General features: G+C 32.6%; 1 protein-coding gene across 5 annotated transcripts; it reads left to right on the top strand.

Moving 5' to 3' along the window:
• Positions 1–15,185: 15,185 nt before the first annotated feature.
• Positions 15,186–18,331, top strand: LOC132311178 (uncharacterized). 5 transcript variants are annotated; one of them, XM_059808951.1, is made up of 3 exons: positions 15,186–15,248; positions 15,363–16,420; positions 18,101–18,331. In XM_059808951.1, exon 2 carries the CDS (start codon positions 15,373–15,375, stop codon positions 16,417–16,419), a length of 1,047 nt encoding a protein of 348 aa, XP_059664934.1. In that variant the 5' UTR covers positions 15,186–15,248; positions 15,363–15,372; the 3' UTR covers position 16,420; positions 18,101–18,331. The 5 variants fall into 5 exon arrangements, with proteins under 5 accessions (XP_059664934.1, XP_059664932.1, XP_059664930.1 ...); XM_059808949.1 differs by having other exon boundaries at positions 15,186–15,253; positions 15,367–16,420; XM_059808947.1 differs by having other exon boundaries at positions 15,186–15,253.
• The last annotated feature ends 9,656 nt before the right edge of the window (positions 18,332–27,987 follow it).

Genomic DNA, 27,987 nt, shown 5'->3' with positions numbered 1-27,987 from the left:
TTTCAAAACCTAACCGAATATTCTAAATCAAATATATGTGAAGCTATATGGCATGTAAATCAATAATATCAAATCGGAATTCAAATAGAGTGAATAGTGCACTCGGGGCAAATTAATTAATTAAATTAATTAATAATTACTAATTTTAAACACACCTCCAATTACTTTCAAATTCAACTATGTTGGAGAGCATGCTAAGACCTAATTTAATATGCTAACACGTATTGATTTCAAACTAGTTAAGGCCATGTGAATTAATCTTTTACCTAAGATAAATATTAAATAAAATCTTTAATACTTATTCAAATATTCCAATTTTAATACACGACAATGAGCATATCAAGGGGCAATATAAAATCATGCTACATGTTTAAACCAAGTCATGAGCAACCGGGAAAATTAGATCCCGTACAAGAAAAATAAATAATAAAATCTCTAGATTTTATATTTAATCATGCAAACAAGTAGTATAAGCATCACAAGCATGCTATATAACAAGAATTTAAACCTAAAACATCTCCTAACTCAATTTGAGATGAAAATCCCAAAGGCCCACCAAAATAAAAGTGCTCCGAATTTGACGATACCGAGAGGTTTTGTCGGGGACGACACCGTGAACAGGAATCCGCAAGAAACCCCATGAAAATATCAACTTGACTCCAAACCCGAACTTGAAAAATCGTCGGAAATGGATTCTAATAAAGGCAAAAGGTAGAGCACGTCGAGGAAAGCAATAAATGCTAAGGCCGAAGGATTTCTACCAAGGAAAAGTGGACCAAAGGAGGAGAGAGAAAGTGGTAGCCATGGCTGCTAGGAGATCCGGCCAAGAGAGGTAGGGAAGATGACCAAAATCTGATTTTTCACTTTAGGGCATCCTATTTATAGTAAGTCTCAAAAACTGCCCCGAAAGTGCCCCGCCGGGTCCGAAAAAGTGGATTTTGAGCAAACGCGCTCAAACGGCAAAACTCCGTGAACCAAAAAGATTCAAAATGAGAAAATATGAACAACGGAAGAAACAGCGTTTTAAACTGAGTCCCGAGTAGAAAGTTATGAGTTCAGAAACTCTGAAACTGGAGAAAAATGACCAGAAGGAAATTCTATGAATTTATGAGTCAACGAAAAATGAAAATGAATCCCGTACGAGGATCCAGGCTCCAGATGAGACATTTTTGCAATAACTTTTGTTAATTGCACAATGGCCCCTACAAAAAGGGTTAACTGCAAAATTACCCCAGAATGAAAATATCTTTCAAAAGATATTTTCTTAGATGCCCCTGAAATAAAATATCTTCAAAAGATATTTATGAAAAACACCCCAAGAAATGAAAAAGATTCTGAAGAATTGTGCATCCATGCCCCGGTGGGCACCGGGAGCAACCAGAGTACTTTCTTACAAAAGTAAAGATACGTATTTCGAGAAAACCACTCAAGATGAAGGCACGTGAAGTCAAAAACCAACTCCGAGCATGAGAAGTGAGGTTGTGCCAAAAACTGACAAACGAAGATAAGACAGAATAGGGAAAAGGACGAAATAGCGCATAGTATCAAAAAACGAAAAAATGTGAAAATGACTCGATCCTCAAAGGAAGTTGTCAATCCACGGAAAAGAGTCTCAGGAACCAATTCCGAGTACTCGAGATAACACTAAGTGACACGAAACAGAGCTCAGAAAAGAAAATTAAACGAGAAAAATTCATTCGTAAAATTTTAGGAAAAAGGAAAGGAAGGCAAATGACTGGGTCGTTACATTTTATGAATAATTATTCTATAGTAATTTTATTTTGATCAGTTTGTGTGAACATGATTATATTACTTGAAAGTTAATTACTGAAAGCATGTATGCATATGTATAATAATTCATCAAGACGCATAATTAATGTGTACAAACAAACTGATGCAACATATGTTTCATGGATTGATTTATTTTATTATAGAAATTTAAATTTCTAAAATAACATGAGTTTAGAAATTTAATTTAATCTTATTATTGGACAAGCAAATAAATTATTGTATTTTGTATCCAAACATACATACATATTGGAGAATCAATTTTAAATTGATTCAATTATGATCTTTAAGTCCAAAAAAAAAATAAATAAATAATGTATTTTATTATGTATATAAAATAAAAAGATATTTTCTTTGAAATTTCAGACTATTAAGTTTTTGAGATCGAAGTTGCTTAAACTTCAATCGACAATTATGAGTATGTGTATATAATTTTAAATGGGTAACTTAATGATGAATTACTTATTGTCTAATTTAATATTCATATTATGCAAAGATTGGTGACTACCAAAGTGGCCCAAGCATAATGATTGATGAATATTAATTTTTGTAGTAGACATAATTAATGATAAATTAGTTACTAGCTAATTTAATATTCATATTACATAAAAGTTGGTAGCTACCAAAGTGGTCAAACCATAATGGTTGATGGATATTAATTTTAGTAGTAGACATAATTGCAATATTTCATGAATTATGATGCTTATGATTTCTTGTGATATTCATGAATATTGAGTTTATTTAATTATGAGAAATAATTTCTCAATAGGAATTGATTTTCAAATGATTAAATAAAAATTAAAGGGTTGTATGTATTTTTTAATTAGGTAGATATAGGATATCCAAATGTAACTTATTTGTTTAATTAAATAATGCATCACCAATAAAGGTATACATATAAATACATGTAAGCATCATTATTAGTATTTTACAGTTGCCACCCAAAAGGGTACTAAAGTTATATATTGTATTTATATTTTTAAGTTATATATATGTGTTGTTAACTTAAAGCATTATTGTTGTAAGTATTTTATCTTATTATATTTGCTTTATTATATCTCTTAATATGCATGCTACATCTGTTCTGATTCTCAGTAGGAATAACTTCTCATAATGGAATGAGTAAGTTGAGTTCAAATTTTAGATGTGTTAAATCTTGATTTAACATTTTAAATTGAGAAACCTACTGTTATTACTAATAAAGACAGTGAAGGAGAAAAGATTCTCCATAAAGCTTGGGAGAGATCGATCAGATTAAGTATTATAGTTATGCGAATAATTTTTTCCCATAGTGATAGTGTTAAGGAATATTTGACTATAAGAATATTTTTTTATTGCAGATAAACATCTAAAATGAAAATTATTAATTTATATCACTACTATGCAATTTTGTTGGTACTCTTACCATGTATAGGTATGTTCTTCAAATGACTAATGTTGTTACAAAATTGAGAGGGATGATTGTGGATGAGAAATTTCTCATTAAATTTATTCTCAATTTCTTATCCACTCAGTATGGGTCATTTCGAATTAAAACAAGTGGAAGTGAATGAATTGACCATTATGTTAATTTAAGAGGAGACAAAGCTTAAGCAGCAAGGTAATTATTATGTTCATCTGATGACTCAAGAAGTTAGAAAGAAATTTGAGAATAAACCTGAAAAGGCATTAAGTGAGCAACACTCAAAATCAAAAGATTTAGGTCAATTTTACTAAAAGAAAGCAATGTAATAATGAAAAAGTGTCATTAATATATTGAACACTTTTAGAAAGATTACATGAAATATAAAGAATGATTTGAAAAAGAATGCTAAGTTTTTGGTTTTTGTATATTTCAAATTATTTATTAAAATTCTTTCTAATACATGATAGGTTGACTTAAGTACTAATGTTTATGTTTCTAATAGATACAAAAATTTCTTATAGCCTAAACCATAAATTCAAATAAGAATTTCTTATTTATGATAATTGGAAAAAAGTTTTATTGAAACCATTGGGACATTATGTTTAATGTTAGACATTGAATTTTATTTAAATTATTTTAAACTTTTTATGTTTATTCAATTTCCCATAATTTGATTTAATTTTAAAACTTTATGTTAAATGATTTTTCCTTTAAGTTTGATAATGATTTATTTAAGAAATTCTAATTTGTGAGTTATGGTATTATTGTTGATGATTTCTGTAAATTCAAACTTGATAGTTTATTTATTAAAAAACCTTTTGATCTTGCATCATAATGTTAGAATTAAGCGTAACTCAATTAATAGAAAATTTATCTTTCTTGTGGCATAAAAGACAAAGTCAATATCTAGTGAAAGGTTAGAAAAATTAGTAAAAGATGTGATTCTTCTGAATCTAAAATTTACTGATTTTCTTCTGTGTGTGAATTGTATTAAGGGTATACAAACCAAACACATAAAGAAATGAGTCACAAGAAGTACATAGTTTCTTGAAATTATTAATACAGACATTTGTAGACCTTATGATGATCCATCTTTTGGTGAAAAAAAGTATTTTATCGCCTTTATAGTTAATTTTTCAATTATAGATATATTTTTTTGTTGTATGAAAAATCTCAAGTAATGGATACTCTTGAAGTATACATAATTAAGGTTAAAAGACAACTAAATAAAAAAGTGAAAATCATAAGGTCATATAGGAGTGGTTAATATTATGGAAAGTGTAATGAAATATGTTACTACTTTAACCGTTTGCTAAACTCCTTGAAATGTATGGCATTTGTAATCAATACACTTTACTATACATGCCACAGCAGAAGTGTGTAACTGAAAGGCGTAATCGTACTCTTATGAATATGTTTGTGACGACCCTAGTTTTAGGTCAGCGTGTCCTGTGATAAACAGAAGATTTGACCCAATAGCGGATCCGATATGCGGAAGCGAAAACAGAAAACAAAACTCTAAGAAGTCAAAGTGACCTTCCATGAGGTCATGGAACTCAATGAGAACTGATGCGGAAGCAAAAGGTCAAAATATGACAAATAAGCCCCCAGGGGCAAAATAGTCATTTTTGAAAAATGTGGATTAGGGTGCCACAGAGCACACCGCTGGAAGGATAATGAAAAACTAATCAAGATGGACTCAAGAATCGCATGATTCAGAGTCCGGACGAAGGAGAAACGGCACAACGACGAAAAACGGACACTTAAAGCTTTAAGGGAAAACTGGTAATTATCCAGGAAGAACCAGGTGCAACACAGCACACAGTTGGAAAGACAGCGAAAAATTGGTCAAGTTAAAAAAAAAAATTCACTTGAATTGGAGTCCGGACAAAGGAGAAAAACCCAAAAAAAGAATTGACGTCACGGCGGCCCGACGAGGGCCATGGCGCACATGGCGCCCATGCGCGAGCCCACTGGCGCGCATGCCGGTGCCCAAAAACATGGCTGGTGGCAGTCCTTGGCTGCTGCTACATTTTTTTTTTTTTTATCTGCCCAGAACTGAGGCTTGAAACAGAGGTCAAGACGAGTTTTTCTGGAAAAACAAGATGAAGAAACCCCACCCCCCCCTAAAATCTAGTTTTCTACCCGACTTCGCGGACGGAATCGAAAAAAACTCACTGTGAAATTCCTAAAATGCCCCTAGATCAGAACTGAACAAGAGGGTCATAAAGCTGCTAAATGAAAACTGGAAGCTGAAACTTCACGAGGGATTTCCGGTACCAAGACGACATTTTCTGGAAAAACATGAAGAAAAAACCCCCCTAAAATCATGTTTTCTATTCAACCATGTTAAAAGAAGAAAATAAAACTGATATGAAAGGTTTATAATGCCCCTAGATCAGAATATGTAAAAAAAATGTGAAATGAATTCACAAGAGGCTCAAAACACAAATGATAAGGTTTTGCCCGGAAACGACCATGCACGCAAACTTAATTTACCTATTTGGACGTGCTACAATGGTCCATGACTTAAAAATACCACCGATACAAAATCTGACCCCCCAACGGGCAAAAAGGCAAAAATGGAACTTGGAATGAAAATTCGGAATCCAAAAATACAAAACAGGATCAAATAACCATTTGGCCCTTGGCCACACTTCAAACATGATTTATGAGACCCTATGAAAGAATGAGAATGGAATTCCTACACCTGATGTAACCATGGTGAAGCAATGACTTGCGATTTTTCAAGATTTTCACAATATTTTATGAAGTTAAAAAGTACATAGAATACAATATAATGTTCATTGGCCTCTGGCCTCATCTCATACATATCAAATACATTGAAAGAAGTGTACTTAAGTACACATTACATACATAGAATCAAATATACATATTTTGACATATAAGTCTACAAAATGACATTCCATGCTAACATTCGCATGAAATGAAAACTTGAAAGCTACACGACATCCAAGGAATGCTAGGCGTCACGAACCAAGTCTTTGTACCTGAAATATGCCCCAATATCGTAGGGGTGAGTAACATAAAGCTACTCGTAGGAGATGAGCATGCATCGACCTAGCATTTTACAAATTTATCACCTTAAGGTGAAACATGTTAAAGGGGTTCATGCCACCTAACGTCTATATCGAAATGAGACTTAGGGAGCATCCTAAGCTACCTTAGAGTGTTTCTAGCATAAATCACATCATCTATGCCATTTAAACAATATGGAAGCACATTATACAAAGCAACAAGATATAGGTTCTTAAAGGTATTAACTTGCAATCTCGAATACAGAAACAACTAAAGTGATCATGTCACCTAACGTCTATGTTCTAAATAAGTGTAAGGAATCATCCTAGGCTATGTTGAACAATCAAACCGCAATTTACAACTTCAATGCAATCTAACCACGTAAAAGCATATCATACAAGGCAACAAAATACAATTTCTTAAAGCTATCAGCTTGAAATCTAAAGCACAAAAACAACAGAAGTGGGTCATGCCACCTAACGTCTAAGTTATAAATGAATCAATAGGATCAATCATAAGCTTTGTTCGAATGTCAAAACATAATTTTCAATATCGATGCAATTTAACCAACATTGGAACTTCCAATACAATGCATAAAGCACAATTTCGCAAAGTTAACATCATGTAACTTAAAATGGAACGACAAATAAGAAACAACAAGTTATAACATCATCTAGTTATTAACTTGAAAATGAAATGCGAAATCAAATAAAGTGGATAATCGGACGTCACGCCGGATCAGACCGACAACATAGTTACTTTAGGGTTACTAGCCCATGGGTAACCTTCCTATGTGCGCACTAGACCATATAGAGGAACTATCCCCCGTACTAGAACCCCGTCCTAACCATAGTCAAACAACGACATCCCTAAGTTTCCAAAATCAACAAGTTGTGTAACAACGCATATATCAACAGGAATATGCAAGATAATCAACTATCTACTAAGCACAACCAAATTTGGAAACCTAAACAATACATGCTCTAAATCCACAACTAATATGATATGATGAATATTGAATCTTCAGTGTACGATTCGTTACACGCTATGCATGAAATATGTTAAACACGAAGTGTGCAAATCATTACACAAGGTAACAATATATTCAATAAGGAAAACATATTATCACAAATACAAACATAGCAACTATGTTATCCAATGTTCAAAACATAACCAAATGAATATACAACAAGTCTAAGTCCATGATTTGAATATAGAAACCACTTCTAAAACACAACTAGATCATGGAGCAAATTGATAGAATTTAAATAGATAAACACAATTAAATTCTCTAAATTCCTATTCAATTCCAAATAACCTCAATTTAATACATGTTAAAGGACATAGCATGGTTATCACCTATATCCATTCTAAAACTCAATTAGGTTGTTGGAACAACAAAGTAGAACTTTAATTAAATCATGCTAATTTAATTACCAAGGTTCTAAAACAACTTCTAATAGTCCCAAATTAATATATACTAGTAAACAAGTTATGGCCAATACAAATATCAAGTAAAAACCTTAATTAAGCTAATGGGACCACAAAATAGATTTTAATTAATTCTTTTAATTAAAATCTCTTGATTTTCAAACTTAACCAAATGCTCTCAAATTAACCTATGTTGGAAAACATGCCAAGGACTAATGTAATATCACATTACAAGTTTATTTCATTCAATTTACGACCATGTGAATTAAATCTTCACTAAAGTTAAATATAAAACAAAAGTTGCAGTTCCCATGCAATAAATCCCAATTTAATACATGTGAACAACCATACCAAAACTTAATTTTCTAGCATGTCATAATACAATTCCAAATTGTATATCACCATGAGAATTAAATCTTAAACATGGAATTTAATTAAATAAAAGGTTTCAAAACCTAACTGAATATTCTAAATCAAATATATGTAAAACTATATGGCATGCAAATCAAGAATATTAAGACGGAATTTAAATAGAATGAATAGTGCACTCGGGGCAAATTAATTAATAATTACTAATTTTCAAACCACCTCCAATTACTTTCAAATTCAACTATGTTAGAGAGCATGCGAAGGCCTAATTTAATATGCTAACACATATTGATTTTAAGCTAGTTAAGGCCATGTGAATTAATCTTTCACCTAAGATAAATATTAAATAAAATCTTTAATACTTATTCAAATGTTCAAATTTTAATACACGACAATGAGCATATCAAGGGGCAATATAAAATCATGCTACATGTTTAAACCAAGTCATGAGTAACCGGGAAAATTAGATCCCATACAAGAAAAATAAATAATAAAATCTCTAGATTTTATATTTAATCATGCAAACAAGTAGTATAAGGATCACAAGCATGCTATATAACAAGAATTTAAATCTAGAATATCTCCTACCTCAATTTGAGATGAAAATCCCAAAGGCCCACCAAAATGGAACGGCTCCAAATCCGACGAAACTACTAGGTTTTGTCGGGGACAACGCCATGAACATAACCCCCATGAAAGCCCCATCAAAATCATAACTTGACCTCAAAACCAAACTCAAGAAATGGTCAAAACTAAATTCTAATAAGGGGGAAAGGTAGAGCACGGCGAGGGGAACAACAAACGTTAAGGCCGAAGACTTTCCATCAAGGAAAAGTGAACCAAAAGAGGAGAGAGAAGATGCGAGCACCCCTTGGACTGCCATGGGAGCTCCAGGTCGTGCATGAAGAGGGGAGAAGATGAAAAATGAAATATCTCACCCCCCTTTTATAGAAATCTCAAAAAGTGCCCCGAACGGGCCCCGTCGGGTCCGAAAAAGTAAAATTTGAGCAAATGCGCTCAAATGGCAAAACTTTGTGAATGAAAAAGATTCAAAATGATAAAATTTGAACAATGGAAGAAATAGCGTCGAAAACCGAGTCCCGAGCAGAAAGTTATGCCCAAAATAAGTTTGGCGCAAACTAGGGCTAAAAACCCTGAAACTGGAAAACATCGACCAGGAGGAAATTCCAAGAGTACACAACTCAACGAAATGTGAAAATGAATTCCGTACGAGGATCCAGGCTCAAACAAGACATTTTGTAATAACTTTCATTAATTGCACAATGACCCCTCCAAAAGTGAAAACTGCACTTATGGCCCAGAATAAAAATATCTTCCAAAAATATTTTCTTAAAAACTCCTGAAATAAAATATCTTCAAAATATATTTACAAGAAACAACCCAAGAAAAGAAAATAATTTCAAAGAACTTTGCATCCATACCCCTATGGACACCGGGAGCAACCAGAGTACTTTCTTGCAAAAGTAAAGATACGTATTTCGTGGAAACCACTCAAGATGGAGATACATGAAGTCAAAAACCAACTCCGAACACAAGAAGTGTGGTTACGCCAACAATGTGTCAAACGGGGAAAAGACAAAATAAGAAAAATGACGAAATAGGGAAAATGACGAAAAGTGAATAGTGTCGAAAAACAAAAAATGTGAAAATGACTCGGTCCTCAAAGGAAGTTGTCAATCCACGGAAAAGAGTCTCAGGAACCAATTCTGAGCACTTGAGATGACACTAAGCGACACGAAATAGAACTCAGAAAAGAAAATTAAACGAAAAAATTTCATTCGTAAAATTTCAGAAAAAAGGAAAGGAAGGCAAATGACTGGGTCGTTACAATGTTTAGGAGTATGTTAAGTAATTTCTCATTACCCATAACGTTATGGATATTAAGTAATCTAAATGGTACAAGTTTTACTATCCTAAACATAGGACGATAATTATTGAAACCGGTAATGACAGATTCATTGAGAATGGTGAAATCAGTGGGAGTGATAAATATAAGAATTTGATCATTCTAGAAGTTAGAGTACAAATCTCTTTACCCATAACTTATAAAGAAATAATTGTTCCTTCAGTTGTTGAACCGTATAACAATGAAAAATAATTAAATGATTAACAACTCTATAATGAGATTGTCACCAATGAATAGATTGTAGAAGAATCATAAGAAATAACATTAAGATGATCTCAAAGGGAAAGGAGATCTACTATTCCAGATGACTATGTGATATATCTGCAATAATCTGATTTTGATATATAGTGAAATATATACGAATCCGATTACATATTCACAAGCCATGAACAGTAATTGATGGCCTAAGGATTTTATCTAAAGGTCAATCTTATGTTTTAATGATTACAAACCATTAATGATGTTTAAGAACTAATATTTTCATTGAGTGATGTATAGATGATTAATATCCAATCCTCAATGATAAGCTAAAAGATCAATTCAAGCATTTCAAGTACTCAAGCTATGGATTTAAAGAAGCTTCAAAGTTGCAAGAAATCAAAGAAAATCTCGGGCTTCAAATATCACTCAAGTATTTCAAAGGAAGAAAGCAAGTCTTCATCAAGCCTAATCAATTATGTTTAAGAAATGAAGAAAATGGTAGATAGGATGGTGAAAGCTTTAGACTTAATGTTAAAGTTTATTTGAATATATTTTGAAGCTCAAGATTTTAGGTTCATGCATACTCATTCTAAATTCAGTTTTTAAAATACCTAAAATCTATTCCTGAACCTTATATATGCAAGCTACATATCAATAGGAAGTGCATATGACTTAGTTAATTCTATTTTTAGTCTTGCACAGTATTGGAGCCGGCTCCACTCAAGGTAGAGCCTGCTCTCTTCACTCCAGTAGCTTAAATTGGCTTGTAGAACAATTTTTTCTTGGAAAGAGCCGCCTCCCAAATATTGGAGCCTGCTCTACTAATATTGGAGCCTCCTCTACTCAATATTGGAGCCTCATCTACTCAATATTGGAGCCTTCTCCACTTTTACAAAGAACCAGCTCCTTTGAGAGATTTGAAATTCTAACGGCAATTTCTGCATTTAATTCCTCCAACCACTTCTAACAGACATATTGAGTTACGGATTTCTTTAAATACAGAGGGCTTCTCTGCTGAACCAAAAACACCACTTAAAAGAACATTCAACAAGAGCATTCAAGAGCATTCAATAGCCATAAATTCTTTCTCTGAGCTTTCATTCATCTATCTCTACATTCTCTCATCCTAGAACTTGAGCTTTATTAATATTCTTATTAACTCTAGTTGTGAGCTTACATTTATTCATCTATTGAGAGAGATTCAATCTTGTATTTCATTTACAAACTTTGCTACAATCTTGTAAGGGTTGGTGTGACCCAAAAGAAGCCTAGGAGAAGGGTGTTCTCCTAGTAAGGAAGAAGAAGCAAGGTTTTGCTTCAAATTGAAGGTTTGCTCTCCACCATTAAGGAGAAGCTCTAATGAATTTGGGAAGTCTCAAGGGGGACCTTGAGCCGAGGAGTAGGAGTTTCCGAACCTCGCTAAATTACCGAGTCATAGTTTGCAATCTCTCATCTCTATCTCTCTTATACTTGTGTCATATACTACTTGAATGTTTCAATTCCTCTATTCTTAACAGTTCATTAGATTTAATATTTTATAAATTGCAAAAATTGGCCATTGACTCTATTCACACCCCTCCCCCCCCCCCCCCCCCCCCCTCTAGAGTCATTTAGTGACTAACAAGTAATGATTTTACTAAATGGATTAGTGTCATGAATGAAGAGATTATAAAGAAACCTTCTATCCAAAATCTAAGAAGGAATCTTTTAAAATATCATGACAGTAGTAGCTTATTATGATTTAGAGTTAAATCAAATGGATGTGAATACAACTTTTATGAATGGGAGTTTATAAGAAGAAGTTCGTTTGGAACAATCTGAAAGCTTCACATTAAAGGGTAAAGAATTCATGGTCTGTAAACTTAAGATGCCAATATATGGATTTAAACAAACTTCCGAACAATGGTATATTAAGTTTAATGATACCATTATTTCTTTTGGTTTTAAGAAAAATACTGTTGATCAGTGTATACACTAAAAGGTTAGTGAGAGTAAGTTTATATTTATAATTCTATATATTGATGATATTTTATTTGTTAATAGTGATCTTAGTTTATTATATGAAACTAAAAGTTATCTCAAATAACTTTAAAATGAAAGATATGAATGAGGCATCCTACGTGATAAGAATAGAAATATTTCATCATAGATCACGTGGATTTTTAGGATTGTCTCAGAAAACTTATATTGAAAGAGTTCTATAAAGATTTGATATGGAACATTATTCAACTAATATTGTTCTATAAATTAAAGGGGATAAATCCAGCCTAATGCAATTCCAAAGAATAAGTTAGTTAGAAGGTAAAGAAACGAAAAATATTCCTTATGGATATATTGTGAAATTTAATGTATATACAAGTTGGTATGTGATAAAAGATTATATGTTCACATTTAGAAAGACATTTTTTAATTAGTTATTTGTTCCTTTTGGCTGGAGGAATAATATTATGAAAAAATGTAAAGTAATTTATTATTACTTTGTCTATTACGAATTTTTAATTTGTAACTTGCTTTGAGACTATAATTTATAGTTGAATAATTTATTTCAGGATATTAAGTCATGGGTAACATTTTTTCGGATTGCTGAAAATTTATACTGCAATTATTGATCTTTTTGTATTAAAATGATAGGTATTATAAAGTTAAAATACTTTATCATTAAAGAAGATATTTAGAAACAACGAATATCTATTGAACATATAAACAAACAACTTATGATTGCTATACATTAACGAATGGATTACTACCCAAGACATTTATGAAACATATTGAAAGAATGGATCTTGAATGTAGTCAATGATGGTTATTATTTTAAATTATGGATTGTTTAATAATGCTTATATATATTTGACATTTTGCGCTCATTAAATATGTTTATGATATTTCTTATTAATTAATGTACATGTACATATTGCTTTAATAGGTGGTAATAGGAACAGTCTTTGAAAAGACATTACTGTTAGATCATTACTAATACTTCTCATTTATAGACTATGTTGAATAGGTTACTAGTGTTGTGGTACATGGAAAAGACTGTGTCATTTAGGGACATATAACCGTCATGACTCGCATTGGTAATTTATTTACCATGGTATTTATGATGACCAATTTAATGAGTCAATCTAATTTATGGTGCACACTAATGACTATTTTACTGAACCACTACAGAAGTTATCATATGAGCCAAGTGGGAGACTATAAGATATTTTCTTATATTTGTGACCCACATGATTTGGATACGTGATTTACTTCTATTATTTGGTGGTTAAATAAAATAGATATCAGATTAATATTATATTATTTGGTAAACTTATAAATTACATTTATGGTAATTAATTATTAGAGAAGTATTTTCCTATTTATTTCTTACTTTGATGCAAAGTGGAATTAAGATTACTAAAAAGGAAAACTGGTCCTCTCTCTGCTTTTATAAAAGTGCATAAATCCCATCAATTATGTACGCTAATGAAAACAACACGTATAATATTTATGTGTGCAAAAGGTCAAGAGAGAGAAATTGGTTTCCACGCTTTAACTATTACAGTTTAGCATGTTGTTCGTTCCGCAGAAAGGATTTTGACGTTTGCCTTCTCTTCGAGTTTTACAATTACAGATCGAGGTATTTATATCTAACAAGTATTTATTTATACATTATAGATATGTAAAAATTATGAAGTTTTAAGATATGGGATTCATGTAAATTTATGATTAATGGGTTTAACGAATTATTAAAGTTTACACTAACTTCTAACTTCTAGCTTCTAACTTCTATATGATATGTCTTAAAATGGTAATTTTTTTTTTTCTAAAGAGTAATTCATAAATTAAATCCTATAAAAATAAAAAAATAAAAGAATTCAAAAGGATTTCATTAGCTATTATAAAATACAAAAGGCTATTATGATATATATTGAATACGAAAAATGCTTTCTATTCAAATGAAAAATAAAAAACCATCTTATATAACTTTTACTCAATATTCTTATCGCATATTTTTAATGATTTTATCACTCAATGGGATAGTAAATGAATTGTCATATATATTATGCACATTTAGTTTTACTTATAAATATATTATTTAACTATTTATTTGAAAATAAATGTATTATTGTGTGATTGTGATATATATATTGAATACAATAAAATGCTATATGATTTGTGATATATATTGAATACAAAAAAAATGCTTTCTAATTCAGTTCCTTTTAAAATCACGAAAAGTGTTTTAATACGTACAAATTGAATATTTGAATGAAAATATCTCAATTTAGGTTCCTTTTAAGTCACTAGATCATTTTATTGTATAAAAATTGAATCTTTGAGAGAAAATGAGAGTTTTGATTTAAATTTATTTGAGTTCCCTTTGAAGTCACGAAGAGTGTTTTAATGAGTTAAGATTAAATATTTAAAAGTAACAATTTAACAAAGAATGTTTTAATGAGTAAAGATTGAATCTTTGAAACTAAATGAGAGTTTTGAGTTAAACTTATTCGAGTTATTTTTGGAATAACAAAGAGTGTTTTAACATGTAAATATTGAATCTTTGAATGAAAAATATCTCAAAAAATGTACCTTTTAAGTCACGAGACATTATTTGATTATTTTTTCAAATTTAACGGAATTATATATCCAAAATAAAATACATTAAGGTATTTAATATAAGGTAGTAGTGGGTAACTGTTTATAAGATCACTATTTTATAAGGTACCAATGGACCAGTGCCCCAGTAGTATCAACCTCTTACTTCCCAAAGAAAGGTTAGGGATTTAAGTCTCTGTAGAAACATATGTGTAAGTACCAACTAGGAAAAAATATATACATATAGAGAGATAGAAAAAAGTATTTATTTTATTTTATAAAAAAATATTAAATTTCTTTATTATATATTAAAATTATTTATTAAATATTTAATAGTATTTATTCAATAAATAATTTAGTTTACGGGTTAAAAATAAAATCTAATCGCATTAAACGCCAAGTATAAATAGGGTCGAAGCGCCTCCCTCTGTCATTCGTCCATACAGGGTCTCCAAAATTCCGAATCCTGTATAGCCGACGGCACGCTTTTCTGATTCCAATTCCAATTTTGTAAGGTTGTCTATCTCCCTCTCTCTATCTACACACAAACACACATACATATGGTGTATATATCCTTTATTATTCGATTCAATTAAATTCTAAGAAATTAAATTTCTCCTCAAGGAAGAGAAGAATGTTTAGCAAGATCGTAGAAGAGAAGGCTCTGTACATGGTTGTTGATGGTGGTAACATCTACATAGATGGTAAAAAGATAAATTGTCGTTACGCTTTTTACCGCATAGATCTGGATGCCAAGTCGCTAAGTTATCGGAGCAGCTCAACTGATCAAGATTATTCTCTGCTGAATGAGCCGGTGCTCCTTTTGGGAGTTGAATTTCCCCGTGGTATGGTTTTTTTCTCTTTCGGATCCAAGATTTATATGTTAGGTTCCAGGGATTTGGTAAGAAGGTCTTGTAGTGTGTTTGTATATGATACTGTTTCTGGTGAATTGGGAGCTGCAAATCAACATTTGCGAACTCCAAAGAACGCACCCATCGTCATTCAGCCCGTGAAGCCCTTTGATGACAGGGTTTTTGTTCTGAGTGAAGATTTGTGTGGTCATGATTTAGAGGTTTTCTACCCTGGTGATGAAGACTCATCTTGGACATTTATTGGTGCTCCTTCCTGCTTCATTTTACAACAGTATTGTCGTGTTGTATCTCATGCAACTGCGTTGGACGGTTTTCTTCTCTTAATGAAAACCAATGTCGTATTTTACTATAACATGCATAAGAATATCTGGAGGATCGTGATTCCCCAATCACCCAATTTCTTATTCCTACAACCTCGTGTGTTTGCTCATGACATGGCTATGTGGTTTCACTTTTGCAATGATTCTTTCCTGTGCGGTTATCATGTTGACTCCAACATTGGGAAATTGCCACTCCTGTACCTCGATGATGCTCCTGCCTCTGTTCGTTCTCACCGGAAGAATAATCTCCTTTATTTGGGTGACTCCATGTTTTGCCTGGTGCGGTCAGGCTTTGATAGGTTTGTTGATCCGGGGCCTCCTAATTGGAGGAGTACCTCTGATCGCTTACCCTGCCATCATGCAGTGGCAACCCTGTTTCAAGTGGATCCCTTTGCCAACGCCATCTTAGAGCAGCGTTCTTATCAGATTTTGAAAGTCCAAGACGTATTTTATTCTATGGCCAATGTTTGCGCTTGCTTTGTCATATAATGTAAGTTCGTTTACTTCTTCTATTCTATCCTCTGTCATGTATGTATGTTGTCCTCAACTTTACGTGCTTCTGCAAGATTATATATGACACCCCTTAATACAATTCTATTGGCCACTTCCATGCATGTCTCAATCTACTGTTGTATGTATGATTGAGAGGTGGCTGATGCGGTTATTTACCTCAATGCTACCGTTTTCTGTTAAACCAACACTAGATATGAAACATTCTTTTTGCATGCTTGAGAATATTTCCTTAGCATGTCTCAATCTACTGTTGTATGTATGATTGAGAGGTGGCTGATGCAGTTATTTACCTTTTTCTGTTATAAACCAACACTAGATATGAAACATTCTCCATAGTCACCCGATCTCAAAAGTTTTTGTATCTTCTGCTTCTGTTCTGATATCACAATCTGATTCGAAATTTTTTTTGTTTCATTTGTTGTATTCTCTAATTCTCTTCTAATATTACAATCTGATTTGATTTATCCATGGATTAGAGGTGTAGATGAACTCAGATCCTCTTTCTGAAGGTACAATCTCCATAGAGTTAAATTATGTCAATTTAGCATTCTCGGAACTCATATTAGATCTGTATCCTGAAATTTTATATGAATTTAATTTCAGATTTCGTTTGATATGTGTTCTTTCTTTATGCATGCCTTCTTTTTCAATTGTTTTGATGGCCTTGAACGAATGAAATTACTCATGCATTTTGTGTTAAAATGCAACAAATGACATATCTGGATTAAAATCTCCAATGGCATAACCAAAAGTACGCTTAGTTTCGCACAAGGATTCCCAATACTTACCACTGATTTTGTTGAGCCCCTATAGTTCTCGCTCGCGCTCAATCCAGCATAAGGCAATTATTTAAAAGTTATGAGTTACTACTGTGATTAAATTCTAAATTTGTTTTATTATACTATGAAGCTACACATATGAATATTGTGGAATCATTAGCTTTGTCAATCTGGGGAGGAATGCATGCAATTATTTAAAAGTTATGAGTTAGCACTGCGTGAGCATACTGTCTTTTTTTGTAATTGTCTTGCAGTGTTGATCTTTCTCGAATATTCCAATTATTACATTTAGAAAAGGAAAAGCTACTAACTTTCTGTTTTCTCCACGCATGCTAGTTGAATATTTACAAAATAACTTTTTGGTGGATTGTATGTACATCTTCTTCTTGGACCGGCAGGTTGGTCTTTTATTAAAAAAATCGAAAATCTTTCTCACATTTCCTAATTTGTTTTGGTAATTGTTCATTGTAGTTGAAACTTCTATAATAAACCACTCTTCATTTGGAACAATACTGGTGAAACTAAATTGTTGTATGTTTTATAACTGTGCTAGAAATTAGACTAAAGTTGTGCTAGTGTAGAGTATGAGTTTGTTTGCGGCTATGGATATAGTTGTCTATCATGTAATCATTCTAATTTCTTGGGGATTGAAATTGTTCAATTAAGTTCAGAATAGATATGAAATTGTTCAATTAAGTTCAGTTATTCCCTTTTACATATATTACATTTTTTGGCTGAATTATTTTCCTCAAATTGTGCTTGATTAATTGTCACTTAAATTCGATATTGCAGCTTGATATGCCAGTTGTTTTTTAAGGCCTGATATTGACTTTTGATTCTAATGTCCTTTTGGTATATTTTATTTTATTTAAGAATAGGTTGAAGAATGGGCACATTATTACAAGAATAGGCCCTTGAGGGCCACTTGCTGAGATGGCATTACTTCATCAAGTTATGAAAGATTACTGTAATGGTGAGCGTAGCAACGGTTGACTTGAGAAACGAAAATTTAATGATGTATTAATGTTTGATGAACTCGTATTTGCTAGGCTTTACCCTTGAGTAATGATCCTGAACCGCTATGTCTGTTGGATGACTCATATTTGGTATGGATGAAAGCTCATGAAATGACTAATTTTGTATATATCAAAGTTAGGGAGCATGGTATATATAATTTTGTACAGAATCAAAAATAGGACAATTGGTTAACAACGTAGCTGTCATTTATCCTTCTTGGGATAAAGAAGAGGGATGGAGAGCAGATAAGAAGGAAGTAAGAATAAACTTCCTTCATTTGGCAGTGGTAGAGACGAGACGAGACGATGAGAGGATAATAAGATGGATGAGTCATCCTTCCTCAACAAATTTTCATCTTTCCAAACACAGACCGTAAATAGGAGGGAAGATAATTGGGACTGTTATGGAAGTTTAAATTGCAACACATTGGGCTACTATGAAAGTTTAAATTGCAATACATTCCTTCACAAATATTAGTTCAAATGTGTTTGTAAAAACAATTAAAAATTCTCTCCCCTTTTTTCAGTCAAATTTCTTCTCATTCTATGTTATTCCATTCCATCCCATCCAACTGAATAGGAGGGTCTATCCCTTTCATCCAATTTTTTTCCTTTTTACCAAAGGAATTGTTAGTGTCAAAATTTTCACTTTGTTTGGGATAGGTGGGAGGGAATGTAAAGCAAATGATGGTATCTCCTTTCCTTTTCTTCCAACATTCAGTCCATTCTCACATTTACTATGAACATGAATTTTGGTTCAGAATTTTCTCCTTTTATAACTGCTTTATTGAGAATCAAACAAATGGATGGTTAATATGGACCGCCAACTTTAGTATTGATACTACTCACTCCGTTTCAAATTAAATGTCTTCAATGGTAATTGTGAATGAGGATACCTAATTTGGGTGGTCCTATACATTATTATATATGTATATTGTGTACGGATAGGCAGATTAAAGATCCTCTTTTATTAGGGACATACATATGCTACCGACCATGAGCCAATGTCAACCCTCCTGATATATAGGGTTTGTGCAAAACTAATCCCTACTTTTTGAAAATGTGCATGTTAATCCATAAAATTCAAAACAGGTGCAAATAAGCCCCTGTGACCACTTTTTAACAAAAATTAAATATGAAAATCCTATTTTACCCTTTTGATACCCATTTTACCCCTCACCATATGTGCATATTAACCCCCTTAGGCCTATACCCATTTCCTCCTCCCTCTCTCTCTCTCTCTCTCTCTCACTCTAGGGTTATGAGATATATATATATATATATATATATATATATAATGTCTTTTTGTGTGAATATATATAAAGTATATATAATTGTCAACTATTAAGATTAAGAAGATAGTTTATTGAGAGAATCCTTAAAAAAAAAACAAATATTTCAATTTGACTAGAACTCTTTGAAAATAAGAAAAGTTCATATAAAAAATATATATATTTAACCGTCAACTAACTATTAAGAGTGTATATATATATATATATATATATATATATATATAAGAGTTATACTAGTTTACTTTTAAAAAATAAATAAAAATAAAAAAACCTTTAACGATACAATTTTTTGGAAATAAATTTATATATAAAAAATAAAATAAAAAGGTATTAACTCTCTCTTTTAATATATATATATATATATATATATATATATATATATATATATATATATAATGTCATTTGCTCTTTTGAATAGAGACGGCATTGATCCTCGGGATGTGGGTGATGTTGACGGAGCTGAAGTTTCTAGTTGCACGGCTTGTGGTTTGCTAGAGTGTGGTGACGAGTTCTCCGGTGGCCGGAATCCGAGAGAGGAACTCTTATGTTCTTCCACAATCGCTTCTTTCTCTTGACTCTCTCCCCTTGTGTATTTTTAGGAATGTGATTTTAGTGTTGCAAATATAAATTTGCAGAGGATGCAATTAGTGATCTTAAAAGTGAACCCACTGGTTTGATCAGTGGAATGGTGTATTTGTCTTCATTGCTATAGTTTCACAGGGAGAGAAAAAATATAGCTAATATAGCTTTTTGGAATCGAAAGCTCATGGAGATGAAGAACAACAAAAAATTCCAATAGAGTAATATAATTTTAGAAAAAGAAAGTGATAGAATTCTAGAGAGAGAATCAGTTAGAACCAGATCGAGATCAAGAAATCGAAAACTCAATTTGAGGTGAAGACCTCATCCCTGCGGCCATTGATGTTGCTAGTACCGTTTATACCCACCAACACCACCACCTCCTTCACTACACTAGAAGAAAAAGCAGAGTGTATATATATATATATATATATATATATATATACTCCCTCCATCCCATTTTAAACGTCTGGCTTCGTGAGTCACAATTCCCGAAGCCAGACGTTTAAAATGGGACGGAGGGAGTATATATATAACACCCAAAAAAACTATAAAACATACATTATTCGTCGAGCAAGTATGCTTTGTATAGTTAGGGAATGTTTGGTTTTAGTTTTAATTATATTCAGGTTTAGGTTATCCCTATTTTATACAATTTGAGGTTTATTTTCTCCTTCTGCCAAACAAACACAATTTTACACAAATTTGGACAAAAGGGTCATTTTACATGGCCGGTGTTTATAATCATTAATTTATTCAACTGAAGTAAGAGTATTATCGTCATTTTACACCACACACGGACCTATTTGCACCAAATTGATAGTATATGGGAGTTTTTTTATCACACAGGGACCGATATGCACTATATCAATAGTAGAGGGGTTTTTTGCACTTAACCCAATCTTTAATACATCAAATTTTTTGGCAAGTAAGAGAATTACCCTTAGACTGTATCACAAAGAAAAAGCGGGGATTAAAATTGCTAATGAATTTTTATGTTTTGCGATGAGCGCTGAAAAGTGAGCATTTAAACCCCTTAAGCTTGAGCATTCTAAAACCTTTATCTATCTTATTTTCCCGTCTTAAACTAATTTCATGTTATTGCCCTTTTCAGGTGCTTATCTAAAAAATAAGTTAATTCAGCTAAATAAGAGCATTAAAGAAGCTAACTCAAGCTGAATGGAAGAAAGGAGTAAAGTGGAAGCAAAATGAAGCAAAGTATGGAAAGTCAGCATCCTCGATCAATCTCAATATTCCTTCGATCGATCAGGGCAAGATCGATCTAGGCCTCATCAAGATGGATCCAAGCCTTTGTTCTTATCCAAAAGATTCCACCACCTTCGATCGATCCAACCTTCCTTAGATCGATCGAAATTATTCGATCTTATTCACACCTACCACCCCACCTACCACTTTTGTCTCTTTCCCAAAATATTCCAAAATATCTCAGAGATTTGTCTTTATTCAAAAAGGCACCACCAAGGATGATCGATCTCTGCAGCATTCGATGGATTTCACCTAAGTTCGATCGATCGAACCCTCTCAAGTGGGAAATAAAACAGAGTCCATCTCATTAAAAGATGGTTCATGGTGCAATCATTGTAAGGGCCCTAGTGCATGAGTCCAGACCATTAGGTGTGACACTTGAGCTGCCTATATAAGGATTTAGAGCCATTTTAAGAACATACACACTTACATAGATATCATTCATCTCATATCACATATCTTGGAGAGGAGGCTAGAGACTAGAGAGCTTTATACATCTTTGGGAGTTCTTCCATTCATCTAGGGTTTCCATTAAGAAGGAAGTCATCCCTACCATGGTGATAGCCCTTGAGGGTTGGATGACTACTTCAATGAGTGGCTAGACATCTACTTGGGGCTAAAGTAGCCCCTAAGTTTGCTTCCTAAACCTAGTGATTTGTATAGTTTTAGGGATTTATTTGTAATAAATGTTTTGATCTTGGATTTATATATATATCTTATGGTTTCTACTTAATGTGTATGGATTAATGCTTTCAATTGATTATCTATTTCTAACCATATGCTTATGTATGCTAGAATGGATGATTCACGTGCTTTTCTTTAGATTTAGTGGAGTTTATGCATGTCTATGTGTATGGATGAAGTTAATCTAGTGATGATCAAAACGTGATGCTTAATTGAACACTTTTGTAATTTATTTGATGGTACACACTTGTTTCTTGATGGATTATGCCACACCTTTAGTTTACTTAGTTTAATTTCCATGTCTTTAGTGTAGATGTAGTGCAATTACTTTAGATTCGTAGATCAGTGGACAATCTATTCTTGTTCCTTGGAGTTCCATCTTATGATGAATGCAAAGTGTGTATGTTTTTAAATAGTTGTGTGTGCATAAATTGTGGTTTCATTGAATGAATTTTGGTCTCATTTGATAGGTTGTGCTTTCCATTTGAATTGGCTAGACAATCTATATTTATTTGCCATCCATGCCTAATTTCAATTAATGTCATACACACACACAAGTTATAATTCAATTTCCCCATTGTTATACAATTGTTAATGTCTAGTGAAGTCAAGCTTAATGGTGAGCTTTAGTATCCCAAGTCCTCTCCTCTATATCTTTTTCTCTATCATCTAAAATTATTGTATTTTGCTTGCTTTAATTTCATTTGCATTGTAGTTTAATCAACCAAACAAACCATCTTTTGATCACTTGACCTACTAATCCAACTTTGTTTCCATTCCAAACACGCCCACAATCCCTTGGGACGATCACTACTCACCCTAGCTATATTTTTAGTTAGAGGTAATAGTGATTTTTATAAATTTAAAATTTGGCCACATTGCACATTCACTTTCTTAGCACATTTTTAAGTGTTGGTGCTGTGGCAACCACAGTTTTTTGCGCCGTTGCCGAGGATTGATTTGGCAACGCCGTATTTTGGAAACAAATAGGAATTAGTACTCTTTTGATCGCATTTTTACTTAATTTTTACTTTTGTTACTTATTGTATTTGTTCTTGATTGGCTAGGTGCATCGAGCTAAGGGAGTCAAGCAAAGGGAATTAACGAGCAAGGAAACAAAGGATGCCAAGTGAAGCTAAGCAAAAGCATAAAAGGCTAAAATCTAAAAATTTGCAAAGCATAACAAAGCTTGAATATGGAAAGTTAAATTGAAGTTGCTTAAGGACCCTTTGTGAGATCCTTATAACGCAATCTCTAGTTAAATCGTCGGCTCGCGTGGTGGCATGTTTTTCATTTCTCAGATAAATCGTGAGCCCGCATGGAGGTATTTTAATTTTCTTTGCATATTGTTCCAAGCATAGAAGTATGGGATAAATGTATGTGGAGGATGTTCGTTGATTGATTTATTATAGGGTGAAGTGATTGTTATTTGATTAATTGCTTGTTATTTGTTTTACTATTGCATGCATGGTCGTAAGTCATTAAATCCTACTCTTGTCCCTCTTGATTTTCATCTTAAATTAGTTGTTCGTAATCTTAAGGGAAGGGGTAGTTCTCATCATTCCATTTCATCAATGGAGGAATAATATGATGACCATATGGAAGACCTTGGTCACATAAGGCTGTTATCCGGCTGATGCCTCTTTTTTCACCTATAAGTGTGTGTCCCTGTAAGATTAATCCTATGAGGAGTTGTGAGCCTTGGGTTAAGGTGCAGGTTATGCTTTGATTTAGTGGAGGACGGTAATGTCCTTAGGTGACCTCGAGTTCAGGTTAGGACCCGGCTAATGGTTCAGACTCAAGAGTTCAGGTCGTTACAATTAAGCTCTTGAGGCTTGGTGGTCTAGTACAATGCCAGGGCTTGGAATGCTCGAGGGTTAAGTCCTCAAGGCTTGGTGGCCTAGTGTGATGCTAGGACTTAGGATGCTCGAGATTAAGCCCTCAAGGCTTGGTGGCCTGGTGCAATGCCAGGGCTTAATGTAATTTTTTGACTTTTTAACTTGCTACGAAGTCCTAGTGGGGGTTGTGTTGACTTTTCAACACGCCATGTCAACAGTTGGTAACGGACACCCATAGAATATAAGAGAAAGACAATGAGAGAGATACAATATAGGTTCTGTTTTTTTATATATCTTAATCATATACAAATGGATAAATATATATAGGCTAGTGAACAAGTGAATAACGGCTACAATCACGGTACAACAACTATATTATATATATGATACAATCACGGTACAACAGTTGTAATATATATGATATTATTATGCTAACAAGATGGACAATCGGTGCGTCTAATGTTGAAACTGATAAAAGCGTACGTGGAGAATTTGAAATGGTCAACTGGGTGGCCAGAGAATCTCCCGGTGGTAGACAGAGTTTGACGTTTTCGGGGAAGTTGAGTTTGGCCTTGTTGCCTCTGAAGTTGAGAGCTGCTTCATCATAGGCTCTTTGTGATACCCCTCGAAATCCGAGACATTGGTTGATTAGGCCAAGCCCAAACCCGAAGGATATCATACAATTAAGTAATAAATAAGCATTAAGTACAAAAAGAAATAAGAATAAATAAATGAGCGGGAAGAAAAACTAAATAATAAATCCTTGAATTTCTTAATTAAATAATCCTCTAATAAAATATTCAAAACCTCCGACACCATTACAACTCTGGAATCCATCCAGTGGACCCCTAATAATAATCCAACTAAAACAACTGAACTGAAATAAAATCCAAATCAAAAACATGAAGAAGAGTCCTACATAGTCGGTAGAGTGAATAACTGTCTCTACTCGGTACGAACAAGCTATAAGACTGGAACTGTTGAACACCTGAAAAAATAATAGTGGGTCAGGCCTACGAACAAGTTCTACTCTATTACAATCCAAATAGAGACCCGATACATGTATACATCGTAATCAATCTAACAATAACAAGTAGTCCGTATATATATAAATACACACTATAGAACCTCACTAGACCATAGGGTTGTCTCAACTTGAATAGTAGGCAACATGTAAAACGCACATATAGTGCGGATGAGTATCTAGACCTACCAGGGTACACAACTACACCTATATCTAGCTACACATCCCTGGCGATATACGCACTCTAACCATGATCCTGAGACTCAAACTCATATTATGGCACCATAATCATATATATATAATCCGTAAGCATAAAATAAATGTCATCCATCTGATACAGTGGCCTGACACCAATAAGGAGGACTTAACTCTATGGTTAATCCATTCCCTTATAAATAAATAAGTAGGACTTAACTTCTTTAGTTAATTCGTCCCTAGAATGCCACCGTCCCATATCATTGCATTAAACCATACAGTCTAATAAATGATGCAACAGAAGAATAATACATCAATTAATCCAGAGATACTATGATACACGTCATACAGATAAATATTGCATTTATTTAGGCAATATAACAATTTTAATAACATGTAGCTAACTTACCTTCCAAATAATTAACCTACATCTCAGATCAACAATATAAAGTTTTTATAAACATTGTTTAAAACCATTTAAACATTAATTTCAATTGTTAAAGCAATTAAACTAATATTTTCATCTAATTTAAACAACATATTGGTTATTTAACTTCTGAACTATTCACCTCCTTAGCATATATAGGTATATTATGCATTCTGAGATCTTTCCAAGTCCATTAAACCCATCTATAAGGATTAAATCCAGTTTAAAACAATTCTGGCCATTAAAACTCAAAAACCCAAGTCGTAGCCCAACCAAGTCGGCTCGGTTACAACCAAGTTGCCAATTGAGTAGACTCGGTTACCAACCGAGTCGACTCTGTTCGTCCCGAGGCCCTAACTCAATCGACTTGGTTCCAACCAAGTTGGCTAGGTTCACAACTGAGATGACTCAGTTGTAACTGAGTCGGCTCAGTTCGCTTGTACTTCGTCTTCTTAGTTGGTTCAGCATCTGTAAACCCTAAAAATTCCATAGTTAAGGGTCCTAAGCTCCAATCTAAGTCCCATACGTCCATATTAAATTATTTTAAGTATTTTAACATGCAAAGATTTAATTTAAACAATAGTTCATGTATAAAAAAATCCAAGAATCATTCAAAACAAGAATATGAAACTAAAATCACACAACCCTCTGTTTTAGTCCGATTAAGCATGCATAATTATTCAATTTTAATTGTTTAAGTTTCCTGGAATCTCCTAGGCATGTATAGAAACATAGGTCAAAGGGAAAGAGTAAGAGAAGAACTTGCCTTCAAGGTTTCAGAATGAAAACCTTAACTCCCTTCTTCTCTGTTTGTTTCCAACCGTGAACAAAACTCTCCTTCTTCCTTCTAGGGTTCGGCCTCCTCCTTTTAGCCGAGCTCTTTCTTTCCTCCCCTCGGTTTCTCCCTCTCACGTTCTCTCTCTGCGCCCTTCTTAGTCTGCGTGAATGGGTTTTGCAAAACCTTTGGCAAACAAACACCAGATATATATAGGCTTATAACAATACCCTAATCCTATTCATACCCGAACTATAATATAAAGGAAAAATAATTTAGAAAGGAAAATAAAATACATATGTATATAACCTCTAAGTATGTAACATGAGTGCGCACACACACACACACACATACACATATATATATAATTTACTTATAACTATATATATATAATTTACTTATAACTATATATATAAAATAACTGTACCAATAAATATAATATCCTAGGATACATGCATACCCATATACATATATATATGTACCACTATCCATGGGTAATTATTTGTACCCGTTAAATCTCATATCCAAGTAATTCATGCGACTCATGAGTTTGGTCCAAGACTACCATCCATATGCATTAAAATGAAATAAAATAAAATAAAATAAAATAAATAAGATAACATTTAAACCATTTAATTTTTAGCAAAGAATTACAAGAAAACACCTAACATCTAAACAACAAATACACATCATTTAGCCCACAATTTAAATAAATAATTTATTTTAAATAATCACATAAACAACTAATTCAAATAAACAATTAAACAAATAATTAATTAATTAATTAATTAATTTAAAAATATAAATAAAACAATTAACTAAATACCGACACAATCCTTTTAAAATTAGGGATATTACAATCTTGCAGCTCCTTCAGCAGTGTCAAATGTGACTAACAAAACCTTAGCAGCTTTGTATGGGTCTCTAATTTCAGCTACCCACTTGCCCGATGACCTCTGTCTCACTCCTCTGCATTTCCTCCTTGCTAGATTGTCATATGTGGGAGTGTATGTTTATGCAATCTCTGTTGTTTGTGTGTTTGTTGTCCTAATGCGTGAACATTCTGTAACTGCATAAATTATATACCAAATAATTAAAAGAGGTATTTTGAAGATTCAGGGTATTAGACATGTACTAAAACATTAATCCCTCTACCACTTTATATTAAAAAAATATTTTTTTTATCAAATAAAAAATAATTGACAAAATTGAATATATTTTATATTAAAATAATTTTTATTAGTATTTAATATGTAGCATTATATAACATAAAATATGAGTTTTATTTGAAATGAATAGTAACTCTGAACTAACAATAGTGCAAACGTTTCTTCGCAATAATAGAGAAACTTTTTATACATATATTTTCTCATTTATTCACAAAAATAGAAAAGGTTTTTTGTATTATTAAACATGAATTTACTTTATTTTTATTTTTATTTTTATTTTTTGGCCTTTTTAAAAATTGACAACATAAAACAAAAACAATGTTTCAGGTTTCCAAAAGCACTTTTTTGGCCTTTTTAAAAATTGACAACATAAAAACAAAAAAATGTTTCAGGTTACCAAAAGCACCCTAACAAATTATATTTTTTTGGAAAGGTGTACATAACATTTATTTCGTGTGTAGTGTAGAAAGGAGAGTGGGGCTACCATAACACTTATTGCA

This window comes from Cornus florida, unplaced genomic scaffold, assembly GCF_030987335.1.
Source record: "Cornus florida cultivar Cherokee Brave unplaced genomic scaffold, ASM3098733v1 CherokeeBrave_3.0.0_Hap2_Chr06, whole genome shotgun sequence".
In the NCBI taxonomy this organism is placed as follows: Eukaryota; Viridiplantae; Streptophyta; class Magnoliopsida; order Cornales; family Cornaceae; genus Cornus; species Cornus florida.
This window is presented reverse-complemented; position numbering and strand designations above follow the sequence as displayed.

What these genes read in the sequence shown, in the direction of transcription:
- LOC132311178 (XM_059808951.1), top strand. Translation starts at nt 15,373, where the DNA reads ATGTTTAGCAAGATCGTAGAAGAGAAGGCTCTGTACATGGTTGTTGAT.